Below are 17,692 nucleotides of genomic sequence, written 5' to 3'. Positions count from 1 at the left end.
TTGAGCTTCAAGAAAAATCAAAACCTGTAGCAGTCGGGCTCTGGGCAAGGCGGGCTGGAGGCGGGGTTTGGGCGGTGGGACTAGTTTGGGGGCGGGGTCGCGGGCTCGCCCCTCCCCGGACAGGGCGAGAGGGGGAAGTTCCGCCTAGCAGCCAGGCCTCCCGGAGGGCTGCCCCGCCCCCTTCCTGCCCCCCTTCGAGCCCGGCTGCAGGGCAGGTCTTCCGCGGCAAGGCTGGCTGGCTGGCTGGCTGGCTGGAGGGAGGGCCATGCCCTTTAAGCTGAGCTCCCCTCTCTTCTTGCAAGTGGTCGTGAGCTCGATGGGCATCCTGTCTTTCGTTCTGGACCTGGCCGCCGACCTGTGGGCTGTCGTCCAGTACATGCTCGTTGGCCGTTACTTGTGGGCCGCGCTGGTGCTGACGCTGATGGGTCTCTCTTCGGTGCAGCTGCAGCTCTTCAGTTGGGTCTGGATGAGAGCCGACCCCTCTGAACTGTTCTGGTCGCAGTACTCGCATCGTTTCCTTTTCATGTTGCACGTGCTGCAGCTCGGCTACCTGTACAGGTGAGTGCCAGTCCGGTGGTCGAGGAAAAGAAGGAATGTGGGTTGTCAGACGGCAGAGCCAGTCCAGGTGAACACCAGGAAAGAAAAAAGGGACTGGGGGGGGGGGGCTTTGGAGTCAGAGATTTTCCCAGGGCCCAAGTTTGGCACTGCCATCTGTGAATTCTGTGGTTTTTTTTTTTTTTTTTTTTTTTTTTTTTTTTTTTTTTTTCTTTGCTGCTTTCGGTGTACTAAATGGCAGTCATGTGAAGAGGGCAGGCTGGTGGACAGCCAGAAGTGAGGACAGTGCGAAAGTCCTTGGAATAACGTGGGCCAGGAGACTGTTTAGTTTGTTTGTTCCTCTGTTTGTTTGTTTGGGTTTTCGTGACAAGGTTTTCCTGTGTAGCCCTGCCTGTCCTGGAACTCTAACAGGCAGGCCTTGAACTCAGACCCACCACCTGTCTCTCTGCCTCTAGAGGGCTGGCTTTGAAGGTGTGTGCCACAACTTCCTGTCTTGTTTTTATTTTTATTGTGAATAGGACCTCGAGTGAGTCACTGACCTCCCTGGGCCTCAGTTTACTCAGTGTTCTCGCATGGATGGCGATAGTTGCTACTGGTGTCCTGGGCAGATTAAAGGCACATGTCTGTAAATTATCCTGGCCCTGGTAGCTTCATGCATGCCTGGGTCACCTGTGGGTATCAGCAGCCCCAACTTCCAGGACAATGCCCCCTTTCCTTTCTACATATTTGCCCTTTTCTCTGAACGTTTGCGTTCCCCATCAAAGACTGAAGAGGGCAGAGATGGGTCCCCTTGACTCATCTGTGTCGCTGGAGCCAGCCAGGGCTAGACACAGACTGGTTCTTGGAAAATGTGTGTGAATTGTTCCAAACTGTGCATGACCCATGTTCAGCCAAAAGTGAAGCCAGTGAGAAAGTCCCTGGCACAGTGCTGGCCTGAGGAGGAGGGTTGTTGTTTAAGATTTATTAATTTATTAGTATGTGTACAATGTACACCTGTAGGCCTGAAGAGGGCATCAGATCATATTATATATGGTTTTGAGCCACCATGTGGTTGCTGGGAATTGAACTCAGGACTTCTGGAAGAGCAGTCAGTGCACTTGACCTCTGAGCCATCTCTCCAGCCCCTTGTTTTGTTTTGTTTTAAATCATGACTAGGCCCTGGGATGAGATGGAAGAAAGTGAAATCAATGGGTCAGAGTCATGTGATGGAGGCAGGGCTTCATGCTGTGCTCTGGATTGGGCTGAGGCCGCTGCATCCGGAGCCCACTGTGGAGTTCTCAGATCTTGACAGAGCTGCATGCCTTCCCCAGCTGTGTGGAGGGAGCCTTGACTGCTAATATTTTCCTTGAGGGATTGTATTATCAGGAGTTCAGCCCCGCTGAGTATAAAGGGCAGTTCTCACAGGCAGGCCAGAAATGAAAAGGATGCATCATCCTTTGGAGCTAGAGTTACAGGTGAGGCACCTCATGTGGTGCTGGGAGGTAAACCCTGGTCCTCGGCCAGAGCACTGACTTCAACTAACTGCAAAGCCATCTCTCAGGCCCCTCCCCTATTTGTGTCTTAGTTCTACTTCCTGTCTCCCATTGGGCTTTGGAGAGTAGGTAGGATGGGGTAGTGATAAACTTGGGGTCGTGCGTGACCTGCAAGAGAAGCTGGTATCTCTCCCACTTTATGGATGAGGAAACAAGTCCCGTGCGGCCAGGTGGCTTGCCCTGAGGTCCATATGCGTCTGAGTGACAAGGTAGCACTGAAGCCCGCCTCCGTGCACTCAGTGGTAGGAAATGGAAGAATTCACAGACCGCTGACCTGGCCCGCTGGGCATGTGTGTGTTCTGCCTAGGTGCTTTCACGGGCTGCAGCAGGGGCTGTCCTTGTGCAGTCAGGAGCTGCCGTCTGAGTTTGAGCTGGCCTATGCAGACTTCCTCTCTCTGGACCTCAGCATGCTGCGGCTCTTCGAGAGTTTCTTGGAGTCAACACCACAGCTCGCGCTGGTGTTGGCTATCGTGTTGCTGACTGGCCAGGCCGAATACTACCAGTGTGAGTGTTTGGCCAGTGGCCGTCGGCCTTTGATGGCCCTTCCCACGTCAGCAGTGTCCTCGCTCTTAGACAGATTAGAAAAGTGGGAGACTGAGCGTTAGGCAGTTGAACTAACTGGATGCAAACCTAAAGTTGTTTTCAAGCATCATGAACTTAGGAAATCTAAGTTCCCCTCTGGACAATGGGCAGAATAAATGTGCCTGTGTCGTGGAGTAATGAGACAGACATGGGGAATGCATACAAAGCCCAGGGTCTGGTCCATACTACATCTTGTTTTGTGTCTGGGTGTACATGTTTGTGTGTATTTGCACGTGCACGTGTGGATATGCAGAAACCAGAGGTTGGTGTCAAGTGTGTTTTTCTCCCATCTTTTATTTTATTTTATTTTTTAAATTTTCTATTTATTTAAGTGTACAATGTTTTGCCTGCATATATGCCTGCACTCCAGAAGAGGGCACCAGATCACATAGATGGTTGCTGGGAATTGAACTCAGGACCTTTGGAAGAGCAGCCAGTGCTCTTAACCACTGAGCCATTTCTCCAGCCCCTATTTTATTTTATTTTTGAAACAGGGTATCGCTGCGTAGATCAGGTTGGCCTGGTATTTATTATATAGACCAGGGTGGCCTTGAACTCACAGAAATCCCTCTGCTTCTGCCTCTCCAATGCTGTACTTTTTATTATTTTGATAGTAATAAATAAAATATGGTTACCTGACACATAATGGGTTTGTTAGGTAATAGACATTTTCTTGAGCACTGCCTCAACCTGCATGGTTTAGGGGTGACCTAACTGGCAACCAGAATGAAAAAACCAACAGATAAGACACAAAGCTGGGAAAGTTCTTCTTCTCTTCCTCCTCCTCCTTCTTCTTTTTATTTTTTCAAGACAGGGTCTCTCTGTGTAGCCTTGGCTGTCCTGGACTCACTGTGTAGCCCAGGCTGGCCTCGAACTCACAGCGATCCGCCTGCCTCTGCCTCCCAAGTGCTAGGATTAAAGGCGTGCGCCACCACCGCCCGGCCAAGTTTCTTCTTTGTTACAGTGCTGGGACCCAGCGGTGAACAAGGCACACAGAACCTCACCCAGCCTAAATGGTCGCCAGTAAAACTAATAGTTATACCAGGTGTGCCAAGTGACAGGCAGCTGGCAGAGCCTCACAGGGCCCGTAAAGCCTCGGAGACTGAAGACCAGTGCTCAGTCCGAGACTAAGCAAGGCTCTGCCTCACACCTGACTGAGACCTCAAGGTCCTCTGGAGCAGCTCCTCAAGGAACCGTCTTGTCATAACCTGCAGTGGGCCCTAGGAGAACCCCTCACTTTACATAAGAGAAGAGGTGCAGGAAGGTGACCTGCTTATTTCCAGCACTCGAGGGAAATGGCATTTCTTTGGGATCAGAGCCAGGTGGGGACAGTCTGTACTGTTGGTAGAGCAAGAGAGACAGGTTTTTCTTTTCTTTATTCTTTCTTTCTTTCTTTCTTTTTTCTTCAAGATAGGGTCTTTCTGTGTAATAGCCCTGGCTGACCTGGACTCACTTTATAGACCAGGCTGGCCTCAAACTGCCTCTGCTTCCCAACTGCTGGGATTAAAGGTGTGCTCCGCCCCTCCCCTCTGCCTCCCGCCCTCCACTGGCAGAGGAGACAGGTTTTTCTAAACTTTAGATTGAGCAAACATTTATTGTGTGCCATGTATTGGGCCACCTGGGGGCCCTAGATGAACTGAATCAGTTTGCTCTCCAGGAGCTCAAAGATAGACAGCTGGGCCTGAAGAGCTGGCTCAGCAGTTATGAGCACTAGCTCCTCTTCCAGAGGACCTGTGTTCAGTTCCCAGCAACCACAGGGCAGCTCGTGGCAGTCTGTAACTCCAGCTATCTGACACCTTCACACAGACATACACACAGGCCCAAAACAAACAAACAAACAAAAACCCCACTAATGCACATCAAGTAAATAAATAATAAAAAAGAAAGAAGGAAAACAGGTTGGGCCGTGGTGTTGCACGCCTTTAATCCCAGCACTCTGGAGGCAGAGGCAGGTGAATCTCTGTGAGTTCAAGGCCAGCCTGGTCTACAGAGTGAGTCCAGGACAGCCAGGGCTACACAGAGAAACCCCCGTCTTGAAAATCAACCAACCGAACAAAAGAGGTAATTGCTATGTTAATGGAGTGGGTGGGTTGTTACAGGGGCCTCTGGCACCAGGGTAGGGTCTAGATGGGCATCCCCAGGAGACATTCAGGCTGAGTAGCTACAGATTTGATACCAGGCCACAAGTGGGCTCTGGGCACACAATAGATTCAGTAAACACCTGCTGAGTGAATGAGTCAGAAGACGTGAGGGAAGACACATTGAACAGCATGCATTACCCATATTACTCTGTTCTCAGAGGCCCCCAGTACTCTAGGCAATGCCGGGGGGGGGGGCACAGGAACCCTATCATAAACTCCTGGATGTCAGAAAGTCAGGGTGCTCCTGAAGGAGAGTGAAGAGGAGGGGGCAGGCCATCGCCCCCAGTCCTGAGGGCTGCTGCAACTGGAGGGGTGGGGGACGGTGGGGCGAGAGCTTCTAATTTTCAGATCCGGGGAATTTGGGTTACAGAACCTAGGCTTAGGGTACAGTCCCGTCTTTTATGTCACATCCCCTCCCATACTTAAGAATGCTACCACAGCAGCATTTGAAAGAAAGCAGACCCCTCTCTCTTTGGCCAGAACGTAACAGAATGGTCTCCCTCTCCAAGTGTCTCCTGAACAACCTGGGGCTTCTAAGGCCTGCTTTGGGATTTCTGTGAGGGTTCCTGTGAGCCTTGGGGGTTGCCAGGCAGGCTGCACACAGGCTGACTTGTTTCTTCTTGCTTCTGGTAGGGTTCGGCATCTTATCATCCTTTCTGGGTATCTCGTGGGCACTGCTGGACTACCACCGGTCCTTGCGCTCCTGTCTTCCGGCCAAGCGTAATCTGGGCTGGAGCTCCTCTGCCATCTACTTCCTGTGGAACTTCCTGCTGTTGGGGCCCCGAATCTTTGTCATTTCCCTGTTCTCAGCTATCTACCCTTATTATGTCGTCATGCATTTCTTCAGCCTGTGGCTGGTACTGATGTTCTGGACCTGGCTTCAAGACACAAAGTTTATGCCAAGCCCCAACTATGAATGGCTATACCGGATGTCTGTGGCGACCATCCTGTATTTCTCCTGGTTCAACATATCCGGGGGCCGCACCCGAGGCCGGGCCGTCATCCATTTGATCTTCATCTTCAGTGACAGTGTTCTGCTGGTCATCTCGGTGTTGACCTACATCACCTGGCTGCCCAGTGAGATCTTAGTGGCAACGTACCTGATTATAGGAGCAGTCTGCTTCCTCCTGGGACTGGTTTTGCGTCTGATCTACTACCTCTGGCTGCACCCTCGATGCTTCTGGGAACCTGACCTTGTGGATGGGACTTTGGGTGGGGCCATGGATGGGGCTTTGGGTGGGGCCGTGGATGGGGCTTTGAGTGGGGCCAGGGATGGGGCCGGGGATGGGGCCAGGGATGGGGCTTTGCATGGGTCCAGGGATGGGGCTTTGCATGGGTCCATGGATGGGGCTTTGCATGGGTCCATGGATGGGGCTTTGCATGGGGCCAGGGATGGGGCTTTGTATGGGTCCAGGGATGGGGCTTTGCATGGGGCCAGGGATGGGGCTTTGCATGGGTCCATGGATAGGGCAGGAAGTATCCTCTCTCCAGACTATACTAAGCTGCTTTACAACAGGCGAGCCACTCAGTTAGCACAGAACCTCTTCCCCATGGCCCACATGCCTCAGTTAGCACAGAACCTCTTCCCCAAGGCCCACATGTCGGTTATTCTGCCAGAGAAAGAGCCGATAGTAACAAGCTGAGGCAGGATCTGACTCAGCCAATGAAGATGATGAGGTGAGTGAGGCCTTGCAAGGACCAAGGGGGTCTGCCACATACAGGCCGTTCTCTCTTCCTCTTCACCCAATAGAGCTTGCTGTCACCAAAGCCTCAGGTTATTGCCACTCTGCCCTCTCAGGTGATTGGTGGAGGTGGCCTGTCTCCTGGTTCCCCAGCCGGCTCTAGAAGACCCTGGGATTCTGAAAGATGTTCTGAGGACATCTTCCTTGACTGCACTCCATCCATTCACTGCAACCAACAAACGCCGAGGGCACTTTATGTTCTGCGGGCATCATCCTAACTTTTGAACTGGCTGCCACCCTAGCTTCTTTCCCGGTCCACTTGGTCAAGTCTGGGGTAGATTCTCCAACAGCAGAGGCCATCGATGCTCCTGCCAGCCCCTCCAGTGTGGTGCTGCACACTGCTCTGCTCTGGCTCTTAGGCCACCTTTTTAAACCAAGTGCCTTATGGACCTATGGTCCAGGCCACGTACTGTCCACTGAGTATTTTTCATTCTAGCTATTGTACATAACCTCCTACCTCAATCTCTGTTAACAGAGAACATGTACACACGTGTTGAACAGTATTAAAACCCCACGAAATTCTCCAAACCAGCATGTGCCATTCAGTGCAGTCCGTCACCCTTTCTGTTACAGACAGGTGCAGGGGCCCCTGGAAGAGAGATGTGGGCCGGCTGGGGCTGGTGAGGCAGAGTGGGTTGCTCATTTGGCTGTCCGGGCAGACCTTAGTGCTTAGTACTGGGCCTGAAGAATACGCAGTTAGGAGGCGAGTTTGAGGGCTGGGTGGAAGGTAAGAAGTGGAGCGCCCCTGGGATGTGGATATGGCTGATGGTTCTGTGGAGACATTCTGCCCGCTCTCTCTCTGGGAGGTTTGTGGTCTGCTGGAACAGGAACAGGAGAAAGGTTCTAGGCCCTGGTGCTGGGATCCATACCAGCCATTCATCATTGGTGTGGAGGTCAAACAGACTGACCAGAACCTACGTAGTATATATGTATAGTGCATATATAAACATATATAGTATAGTGCTGAAAGGAAAACAGTGGAGAGGTGAGGGGGATCTAGGTGTGTCTAGGAGTTACAAAGAACCTTTAGGGAAGACCCCTCTGAGAAACTGAGGCACTGAAGGTGAAGAGCAGCGACTGTAGCCTGCAGAGCCTACAGTCATGGGGTATGTTGGAGAGGAGTCTCTAGCGAGTGCTATTTCCTGTGGGACAGTGCTCCCACTACAGGGGGACTGTGCGGGTGCTGTTGGCCCCAGCTAAGAAGGCTGCAGAGATGTGGGGAGGTGGGGGGGGGGCAGGGAGAGAGGCTCTGGGAAAAGGTGCTTCTTATCCTGGAAATGTGTACTTAACTGTGTGCTAGTGATTTCCACACTTGAATTTTACAGATCAGTAAAAGGGGCCAAAGTGGTGGTTTATGCTAAAAGTACATGGAAAACAATCCCCACTGCCGTCTTCACCATCTCATGAAAGGACAGAAGGGCCATTCTGTGACTGGACACCTCTATAGGTACACCTGCAATCCCTGTTCTCCTCATTATGCAAAGGGTAAGAGCACTGGGCTGGGGTGGCACACCTGCCATTCTAGACAGGAACACCAGTTCAAACTGCTCCTCAGTGACATAGAGACCAGCGTGTCTCAAACAAAACAGAAACAACAAATATTATAAAAACAAAGACAAAACATGTGCTTAGAATGCTAGTTTTGGCTAAGCTTTCATGTGTATTATAGGTAAAACTGTCAAAGGATGGTAAAAAACGTATTTAACTAAATCCAAACAACGCATTATACTATATACGAATTACAGTATTCTACCTAAAATACACTCACGCACAGTCTGTGTTTTGGAAACAGATCTTAGCCCATGCTAGCTTGGAACATACATGCAGCTGAGCCGAACTCCTAGTCTTCCTGCCTCCGTCTACCAAGTACGTGTCAGGGCCCAGGCTGGAGATGCGGCTCAGCAGTCAAAAGGGCTTCTAGAAGGCTGAGGCTTGGTTCCCAGAACCCACTCTAGGCAGCTTACCACTGCCTACCCCTTCCTCCACAGGCCTTTGCACACGCACTTACAGGCACACAAACACCTAAGTTAAAAAAAAAAACAAAAAAACGAGCAACTCATTACTACATGGCCTTGTTTTACGACACACCACCTAGCCTATTCAAGATGGCTCTGAACACACTGTCTTCCTGCCTCAGCCTCCCAATTGCTGAGATTATAGGCATGCACTACCATACAAAGCTCTGTGTGTTCTTAAAGTTTTAGAGAATTGAAAACCAGATTAGTGACACTACCTGAAGCTGGAAAATGTCCTTGAAGATTACAAGTAAGATACATGTATTTTTGTGTTTGGTCATTTGAGACAAAGTTCCACACTGTAGCTCAGGCTAGCCCAAACTCTTGGACAATCCTGCCTCAGCTTCTGAGGATTACAAACACAAACGCCACACCTGATGAAGAACTTTTCAACATGAAGAAACCTGTTTTTAGAAAAATAAACCACCTTGACCTGGGTGTGGTGGCGCACACCTTTAGTCCCAGCACTCGGGAGGCAGAGGCAGGCCGATTTCTGATTTCAAGGCCAGCCTGGTCTACAGAGTCCAGGGCAGCCAAGGACAAACGGAGAAACCCTGTCTGGGGGAGGAGGGGAACAAAAATTTACATGTCACCTAAGGGTTTGCAGGAGAAATCTCATTTTGTTAGGGGATGAAGGCGTTTGCTGTCGGGGTTTGGAAAGCAAGCAGCACTAGAACCTGTACTTGTAAGAGAGCAAGGGTGCAGACACAGCACACGACAGCCTGGTTCAGCCGCCTGTGGCATGAGATGACCTTCCATTCTCAGAGCAAACTCACCTTGTGGCCTGACATATCTAACCCCTGGAAACTATGAACGGATTCTAATTTCCTTCATTGGAATAAAAGGCAAAGAGGTTTCTTGGCTGTTTTCTAAGTGGACAATTAGACTAGATGTGGAAGGATGAAGGAAAACTGGTTGATGTGACATGAGATCAGGCCAGATCGCAGGCTGCGTATTAGCTTGTTAGCTTTCTTGGGTGCAGCTTGTACTTAGCACACAAAGGCTGATGCCTTTCTTGTGCAGCTCAGCACTTGACAGCTTATGAAATCTATTCCATTTCTGCACCCTTAAAAGCAGTGCATTTTAGAAACAATTCAAATAAAAATTTCCCTTGAAAATTTTATTTTAAAACCTTTTCTCATATTTCCCAATATATAACAAATGATCGCTTCTTGTATGTGTGAAATTCATGACTCAGTTATTGAAAGGATGACATCTTTCTTAATGAATACCTAATTAGGATTCTGTACGGCTCAGCAACCAGACCAACCCTATTTAGAAAAGACAAAGGAGAAAACTGTATAGAAAATAAAAACTTTATTTTTTTAAAGTTTATAAGATAGTTCCCATTACATATAACATTATGGTCAAGGACTCTATAGCCACAAATGCCTGGAGTCACATAAATATATCCAACCTAATCGATGCCTTTTCCTGCTGAAGAGGCATCTGGAGTCCAGAGGGAGAGTGGTGATCCAAGTAGAAATGGTCCTTACTGGGATGGCTCCACATAGTGTGCGAAGGAGGACACACAGCCAGGGAGCCGTGCTCGCTAGAGCTGACTCGGCAGAGGGAGAGCAGGTGGCCTGTGGATGAGGCTGGGACACAAGCAGAGTTTTCCCTCTGTGCTTAAGATATTTAAGAAGCTCAGAATTCCAATTTGGCATCTGCACGGAACGTGCCTGGGCAGTTCTAGCTTCTTTAAGATGGAGAGCAGGTGAGCAACAAGGAACACACGCGTACATAAGAAGGGCCTCAGCCACACCTGGGCAGGAATGAGGAAGGAGGCGGGGCTTGCCGTGACTCCCGTGTCTAGAAGTGCCACGTGCTTGCAGCTGCAGTTTGGAGCTGTGAAGGTTGAGTTCGGGTGAACTTGCACACAAGCTGTGCCAAGTCTCTAGGGACACTAGCGCTGACACTTAAGTCACAGAGAAAACAACACCCACAAATCAAAGCCCAAATCAATTCTGGAGCAGGTACCCACTCTCCCAGACACCACCAGCTGCCCCAGGGGCACTGGACAGGGTGATGCTAAGGCACAGTCAGTTTTACATTCCAAAGTCAAGCCACCTTGTATCCTAGGGCATTCCCGTACTCCACAGACACCCCTAGAACTAACCCTCACCATGAGATGTCCAGAATAACCCTCAAGATCAAAGGATCCAACGGAAAAAAATCCGCCAGCTAATTTCTCCAAGGTGCTCTTCTTGATAAAGGACCCAGTTTCTTTTAGCTCTAACCTCCAACAGCTTTTATTTTATTAAAAAATGTATTATGTGTATGTTTTCTTATATGCAAGTGAGAGCTTGGTGCCTGAATAGGCTGAAAGAGGCATCAAATCCTCTGGGACTGTAGTTACAGATGCCTGTGAGCAGCCTTGTGGGTGTTCATACCTTCGACCTCTGCACCAGTGGCCAGTGCTACTAACCACCGAGCCATGCTTCCAGCACTTGTAGCTCTTGGTGCTGTCTGCTCAGTTTCCTTCCCAAGGGAGGAAAGCCAGCACAAAGGGCAGCAGTGCCCGGAGACGCCAGTACACTCTTGCTTCCTGCTGATAGGGTGGCTGCTCAGTTAAGAGTGCCTCCTTGTCTCTTCACCTTGGCCAAGAGGGAAGGGATTCTGTTATATTCTGAGAATAAAGAGTTCCCCCTGAAGTGTTATGGTGGTACCTGTGTGCCGAGGGCCATGTGTCACCATTGGCAGCCTTTTAAGTCCGAAGCACAGCACCAATAGGACAGAAACTACAGTGGCAATGAGCGAAGGGTTTGGGGCTTAAAGAGAATTTATCCTGGAGTTTTCTATGATGAACCTGGAAGCAGGCTGGGCGGGGTTGGGATAGCAGGGCTAACTAGCCTAGGAAGGTCTGGCTTAGACTCTAGCTCCCTGCTCCCACTCCTACCTCAAAGCAAAGGCAAATGAGTGGCCAAGCCGCGACACCAACCTCACCCCGCATCGTCAGCTGCTGGTCTCAGTTCTAACACTTCTGTTGCTGTCTTGTCGGGTAGCCTGGCTTTAAGGAGTCTTGCCTCTGTGCTGCAGCATCTCTGGGAGCAGTAATTATAGCTAGGGGTTGGTCAAGTAGCTCCTGAGGGCCAAGGCTGCACATTTCAACTTTAGGGAAGTTTAACCCAGTTAAGCAGGCACCCACATTGGTCCTGAAGGGACAGTGCCTTCAAAAAACAAACAAAAAACCACCCCAAACCCAAAGCAAACAATAAAAACCCCTAGCTGGCTTTGAACACTGGGACTAGTCCCAGCTCCCCTCCAAACTGTGTAGGTGGCAAGGGGCAGGCTGAGAGGTGTTCTTGTACCTAGCTCAGGGTTATATTTTCAAGCATTTGAGTCAAGAAAGTCTTTCTGGCCTGGTTTCCCACTTGAGCATGGAATCTGACAAGTGGGGTATCTCATGGGGAAGGATTTTAATTCAGCTATCTGTTCTCCACTCTCAGGTACAGATCCATGTATATACAAGCTAGGATAACTCCATGTAAGTGCACAGCGCAAGAAGCAGCTATAGCCTGCTCTTAGACTTTGCCTTGAATTGAGTGGGCAGGGGCTGGCCAGAGCTGCGTGGAGAGGCGGATGTGAGATACTGAGGCCATGTGAGCCCAGCATCTGATGACTGAGCCAGCCACAGAGGGAACATCTGGTCAGAACAGAGCACTGCATGGAATCTTACTTCAGGAGCCAAGGATGAAAGTCCTAAGAAGCCCGAGCTGCTTCTCTCCAGTGTAGAGGGTGAGCCTCCCGGGACTGAGCCTCTGAATTACAGGCTAAAGGGTTAGGTTTATTGTCTGTGAGGAGTTCCGAGGGTTGTGCCATTTGGTTACGGAGGAAGGAGGATGGCAAGGAGACCAAGGCTTACAAGATGGGAGATGCCAAAGTCTAACGTTAGTAAGTGACCAGGGCCCTGTTGACGGCAATAAGCCTCCTAGAGAGCAGAGCTCTGCAGTCACTGACGAGGTGCTGCTGTCACAGAGGTATTTTAGATATTTCCACTACTACTGTCACAGAAACTTTACACACGGCTTTCTTCATAGAAAAGGGGGGCAGCTGCTTTCAGAGACCAGACCCTCACCTACAAAAATAATATTCCCATTCTCTGGAGAGAAGTTCTACAGCTAAGATCACAGAAGATGCTCTCAGGGAGACACATGTTCTGTCAGCGCGATCAGGAGCAGCCCCCCCGCCCCCATCTGTCCACGCACCAGGAGTGCAACTGTGTCCCAAGCATTGCCTCTTCGTGTTCTTCCTTTTCAAAGGAAACAGAAAAAAAAACTAAAGCCCGGTAGCCACAGTGCGCCTGCTGCTCCATGCAGTGGCCTCCTGCCCTGCAGGGGACGGGGCTGCAGCTCACTCTTAGCAGGAGCTGCAGTTTTGGTTCTGATTGTGTTCTCGCCAGCATTCCATGGAGAGAGAGAGAGCACAAGACAAGGGGAGGGGTGCTGAGACAGAGACAGAGACAGAGTCAGGAGAGAAGGGTCTCAGAGGGCTCTGGCCTCTGGCTCCTGTGGGAGGGAAAGAGAGGCTCACGAGGAAGGAAGGCTCCGCACTCCAGGTCTTACAGGAAGTCCAGCTCTAAAGCCTGGTGCAGGGACACCAGGTCGCCATGGTTGGTGATCCTCCAGAAGGGCATGTTGTGCTGGAAGAGGTGAAGGAAGCCTAGTTAGCTCAATTTCCAGTCCCAACCTGCACCCTCTCCTCCACAGAGGTCTCCTTCAGGCTCCTAGTAACCCTCTATCCTTGCCCATCCCACAGGACTGAAGGATGAAGTCATGTGTAAGAACTCTGTGCAACACAGGACACTTACAGACATCAGGATTTTTATGAGATTTCAATGCTACCTGTGCTTTAAAAAAAATTCATTTATTGTATATATGCACTTTGTCTGCATGTACACCTGCATGCCAGAAGGCACCAGATCACATTATAGATAGTTGTGAGCTACCATGTGGTTGCTGGGAATTGAACTCAGGACCTTTGGAAGAGCAGTCAGTGCTCTTAACCTCTGAGCCACCTCTCCAGCCTGCTACCCGTGTTTTTTTTTTTTTTTTAATGTTTTATTTATTTATTTTATGTATATGAGTATTGTATCTGCCTGTACACACCTGCACACCAGAAGAGGGCACCAAATTATATAGATCTGAGCCACCATGTGGTTGCTGGGAATTGAACTCAGAACCTCTGCAAGAACAGCCAATGCTCTTAACCACTGAGCCATCTCTTCAGCCCCACCCCTTCCTTTTTGTTTTTTTAAGACAGGGTTTCTCTGTGTAGCCTTGGCTGTCCTGGACTCACTTTGTAGACCAGGCTGGCCTTGAACTCACATTGATCCACCTGCCTCTGCCTCCCCAGTGCTGAGATTAAAGGCGTGTGCCACCAGGCCCGGCCTGCCTATGCTTTTAAGAGAGTACCTGTTTCGGCTTTTGAGGTCTTCAGGATCAAATAAGATACTAGTATTTCTGAATTACAGTGGTGAGTGCCTGTGATCCCAGCACTTGGGAGGCTGAGGCAGGAGGATTATAAGATTGAGGGGAGTCTGAGCAACAGGAGATCCTGTTACAACTGACAGGCTAGGAAGGAAGCAAGTACTAAGGTAAGTTTCACTGCCTTGCAGATGGTCAGTTTCTTGTCAGCTTAGCTCTCACAGGCTCAAGTACTACCCATGTCCCAGATGTAGGATGTACAGACTTTATGTCATTAGAACTGTGCCGAGAATGCCATGTGCTGCTCTGGAAGGACTCGGGTGCTGGAGTGCATGTTCTGTGAAGTGGCCGACTGGTTTCACTGACTGTCTGTTCACTGGGCAGCTGCTCAGGAGGACTGTGCAAAGTTGTTAGTCACAGCACAGGAAGAGGGCAGCATGAGGGGAAGGAAGGACACGTGACAGCTTGGATAACCCTATGGGCAGGCTGCCTGGGTCAGTCCCCTCAACCTTGGAGCACATTCATGCAAAGTCTAGCCCTCTTTCATAAAGGTGGTCAGAAAGACTCCTGACCGAAAGCAGTGCATAAGGCACTCAGACAGCTGGGGGGGGGGGGGGGGGGGGGGGGGGGGGCTGTGGCCACGGGGCAGATGCTTCAAGACAGGGTTTCTCTGTGTAGCCCTGGCTGTCCTCGAACTCAAAAGAGATCTCCTTGCACTCAGATTTTTTTTTTTTTAAATTTTTTTTTCACTCAGATATTTTTAATGAGTAATTTTGCTTTTATCCTTAGTGCTGAAGACTGGCTGCAGAGACACACAGCCCTGGAGGCTATACTTTCTAGTAGATTCCAGACATCAGCTTAGGGGTGAACTCTGCGAAATCTAATGACCGTCTCTATCTTCCTTGCCACTTCTGCAGACTGAGAAGCCACTAAAGGTCTCCTCATGGGGAGCCCGAGCCGCACTGGGGAATCAAAGCTTCAGTGATTAACACAGAAAACCAAACCCCTCCAACTGTTCTATCCAGTGGCAGCTGGCTGTGAAGCACACAGTTCACTAGTAGTCGCTGTGGTCTCTGTGACCAGGGATCTAAATCTAAAACTAAGAGACAAAGGCAGAGGAGGGCACTTCATGTCCAAGCAGCAGATAAGCAGGTGCAAAGGACTGAGTCAACGCCCACACAGCTCAGTGCATCACCTTACTTCTAAGAGCCAGGGCCTTTTTATTTAGATGAAGCTGAGCCAGACTCCTGGCTCAAGCCATCTCTACTCTCCACCCAAGGATGGAGGACTGTGGGTGCACACAACCACGCCTGGCTTAATCTACTGGTTTTAGGTTCCACAGCTCAAACTCACCTTCTGTTTCCTGAAGGAAGGAAGGGTGACCTGGGGCTGGGCCAACACAGTGACAGGGGGACTATGTGAACAAACATTCAGGGCTTTCAAAAGCAATGAAGATTTTCCTCCATGATAAAATTCCAGTTTGGGTGTATGGTTCTCTTCTTGCTCCCCCTGTCCCCACTTCTAAGACAGACCCTAAGCATGGAACGGCTAGGGCAGTTTGCCTTTGTGCAGTTACTCTGATGGCCTCAGATGAAGATGAGGCCCGCTTCAGGATTAGATGAGGGGACCTGACCTTGCTGCGTAGCTGAGGGATGCCTTTGAGCTTCTGATCCTCTTGCCTCTACTTCCTGGTTACCAGAATCACAGATGTGTACCACCACATCTAGTCTTATGTGGTGCTGGGGACTGAACCTGGGGCTTCCAATGCACGTGAGCAAACATGATAGACTGAACTACATCCCTAGCCTGGCTCTAAGACTCTTGAGTGGCAGGCTTCCTGCATTCTAGACAGCACCCTACCAAGGAAGCTATACCCCCAGACTTCATTCCCTCTTTTATTCATAGCCCCGCCCACATCCCACCCAGCACAGCCCCCTCCTTCCTCCAGAGGGTAGGGATTACAGATGTGCACCACTGTGCCTGGCTCTACTGTGCAGTTTCTCTAACTGCTTCCTGCACAACCATATAACTGCATTTTTTCCCCCTTTCCAGTTACCTGCTTGGCTGCAATTTCTTCATCTCGTCCATCTCCAATCACTACATATGTGACTTTTTTCCCAAACCTCGACACAATTCTCTCAAAGCAGCTCTCCTTACCTACAAAGGAAAACACATTTCCTGTTAGGATGGTCTTCCCTACCAAACAAACACAGGGACTGTGGCTCTGTTCACCTGCCTGTACCTAGACAGCGTGGCTGACACCCTGCGCCAGAGGTTCAGCAGCCCCTCTGCCCAGAGACTGAATGTGCACCATTACCAAATAACTCACGCTAATCTTCACATCAAGGTTTCCCAAAATCTTAACATAAAGGAGTATTTAAAAACAGAAGACAATGAGCCTCGGCTGAACAAGCTCTTCTTGTGTGTGTGTCCCACACTTTATAGTTTACAAAGCACCCAACTCCTTCCTTAACTCTCGCTCCCCACTTTATACACAGCGGGCCTTCACAGGTCTAGTGACTGACCCCAGGCCACAAACAAGCCAGCAGCTAGACGTGGCTTGCATCTCGACTCCAAATCCAGGCTGTGGCCATGATCTGCAGCAGATGTTCCTCCTCTTTTGAAAGCTCCAGGACACGTTTTTATCGACTGAACTTGTTCTTGGAGAATGTCGTATGTATAATAAATGTGTTCTGATTACCCCAGTCCTGCCTGTCACCTTCCTCATATACCTGTGGCCCCCAAACCCCTTTCGTACAGCCATGTCTTTTTGTTCTGTGTCACATGGCTTTGAACCAGGGCCATCTATGTGACCAAGAGCTTCAAGCTACCCATGGAGCCTGCTGGCCTCACTGCTGTACACCCAAGCACCGTACATTGTTAGTTACAGAGATGCTACCATTAGTGATGATGGGGAATGAGTTGACTTAGAATTATTACTGTTATTATTTTTGGTGTTGCCTGGGACCAAACCCAGGGCCGCGTTCATGCCAGGGAAGCACTCTGCCACTGAACTACATCCCCAGCCGAAAATGAGTGATTTAAATTATAGACCGCTTTTTCGATTTTTTCGGAGACAGGGTTTCTCTGTGTAGCCTTGGCTGTTCCGGACTCATTCTGTAGACCAGGCTGGCCTCGAACTCACAGAGATCCGCCTGCCTCTGCCTCCCGAGTGCTGGGATTAAAGGCATGCACCACCAAATGGCTCATTGTAGACAGTTCTAAGAATCATTTTGTGGTATCAAAATTCAAAGCTAACCTGGAGTCAACACCTAAAACCCAAGCCGAGTACACTGACAGGGGAACATACTTTACAGAGTAAACAACGAATAGGGAATTATAGCCCTTGCTTTGGGGGGAGGGGCTGAGGTAGGGGGGACAATGACAAGGTTTTGCCATGCCACCCAGGCTTTCCTTGGACTGGAATCCTTTTGCCTTAGCCATCCACGTTCAGGAAATGCAGGGGTGTGAACACAGGTGTGTGCTGCAACTCAGCCTTGTCCCTTTTTCTGCTCACAAGTTATCTTCCCTGTCAGTTAAGCAAGGTCCAGCCTTACATCCTTCACCCTGCACCATTAGCCTCATTTTAATTCCTGCCAGATCCAGTGCCTTAAGACTCTTCCACACGGCCATGACTGCCAGCTGCAGGAGTGGTTACAATACACACCAAGGCCAGGCCAGTGGGGTGCACAGTGGGTA

General features: G+C 50.0%; 2 protein-coding genes across 3 annotated transcripts in view; one reads left to right on the top strand and one right to left on the bottom strand.

The window, feature by feature from the left end:
• The first annotated feature begins 184 nt into the window (after positions 1 to 184).
• Positions 185 to 6,575, top strand: Xkr8 (XK related 8). The gene is made up of 4 exons (XM_051171731.1): positions 185 to 558; positions 2,395 to 2,591; positions 5,444 to 6,022; positions 6,284 to 6,575. The coding sequence occupies exons 1-4, from the start codon at positions 266 to 268 to the stop codon at positions 6,451 to 6,453; spliced, it is 1,239 nt and encodes a 412-aa protein (XP_051027688.1). The 5' UTR covers positions 185 to 265; the 3' UTR covers positions 6,454 to 6,575.
• Positions 6,576 to 12,837: 6,262 nt separating this feature from the next.
• Positions 12,838 to 17,692, bottom strand: part of Eya3 (EYA transcriptional coactivator and phosphatase 3) — a 65,793-nt gene continuing 60,938 nt past the window's right edge. For both annotated transcript variants that reach the window (XM_051171728.1, XM_051171730.1), the window contains 2 exons: positions 16,050 to 16,150; positions 12,838 to 13,209 (listed from right to left, as the gene is read on the bottom strand). In XM_051171728.1, coding sequence (XP_051027685.1) covers positions 13,129 to 13,209; positions 16,050 to 16,150 — 182 coding nt within the window. In that variant the 3' untranslated portion in view covers positions 12,838 to 13,128. The remainder of the gene's footprint in view (positions 13,210 to 16,049; positions 16,151 to 17,692) is intronic.

Source organism: Acomys russatus, chromosome 29 (genome assembly GCF_903995435.1).
Source record: "Acomys russatus chromosome 29, mAcoRus1.1, whole genome shotgun sequence".
Taxonomy (NCBI): Eukaryota; Metazoa; Chordata; class Mammalia; order Rodentia; family Muridae; genus Acomys; species Acomys russatus.
This window is presented reverse-complemented; position numbering and strand designations above follow the sequence as displayed.

Coding starts and splice junctions, on each gene's coding strand:
- Xkr8 (XM_051171731.1), top strand. CDS start 266: ATGCCCTTTAAGCTGAGCTCCCCTCTCTTCTTGCAAGTGGTCGTGAGC. Junction 559..2,394: donor CAGCTCGGCTACCTGTACAG/GTGAGTGCCAGT, acceptor TGTTCTGCCTAG/GTGCTTTCACGGGCTGCAGC. Junction 6,023..6,283: donor CCTTGTGGATGGGACTTTGG/GTGGGGCCATGG, acceptor TGGATAGGGCAG/GAAGTATCCTCTCTCCAGAC.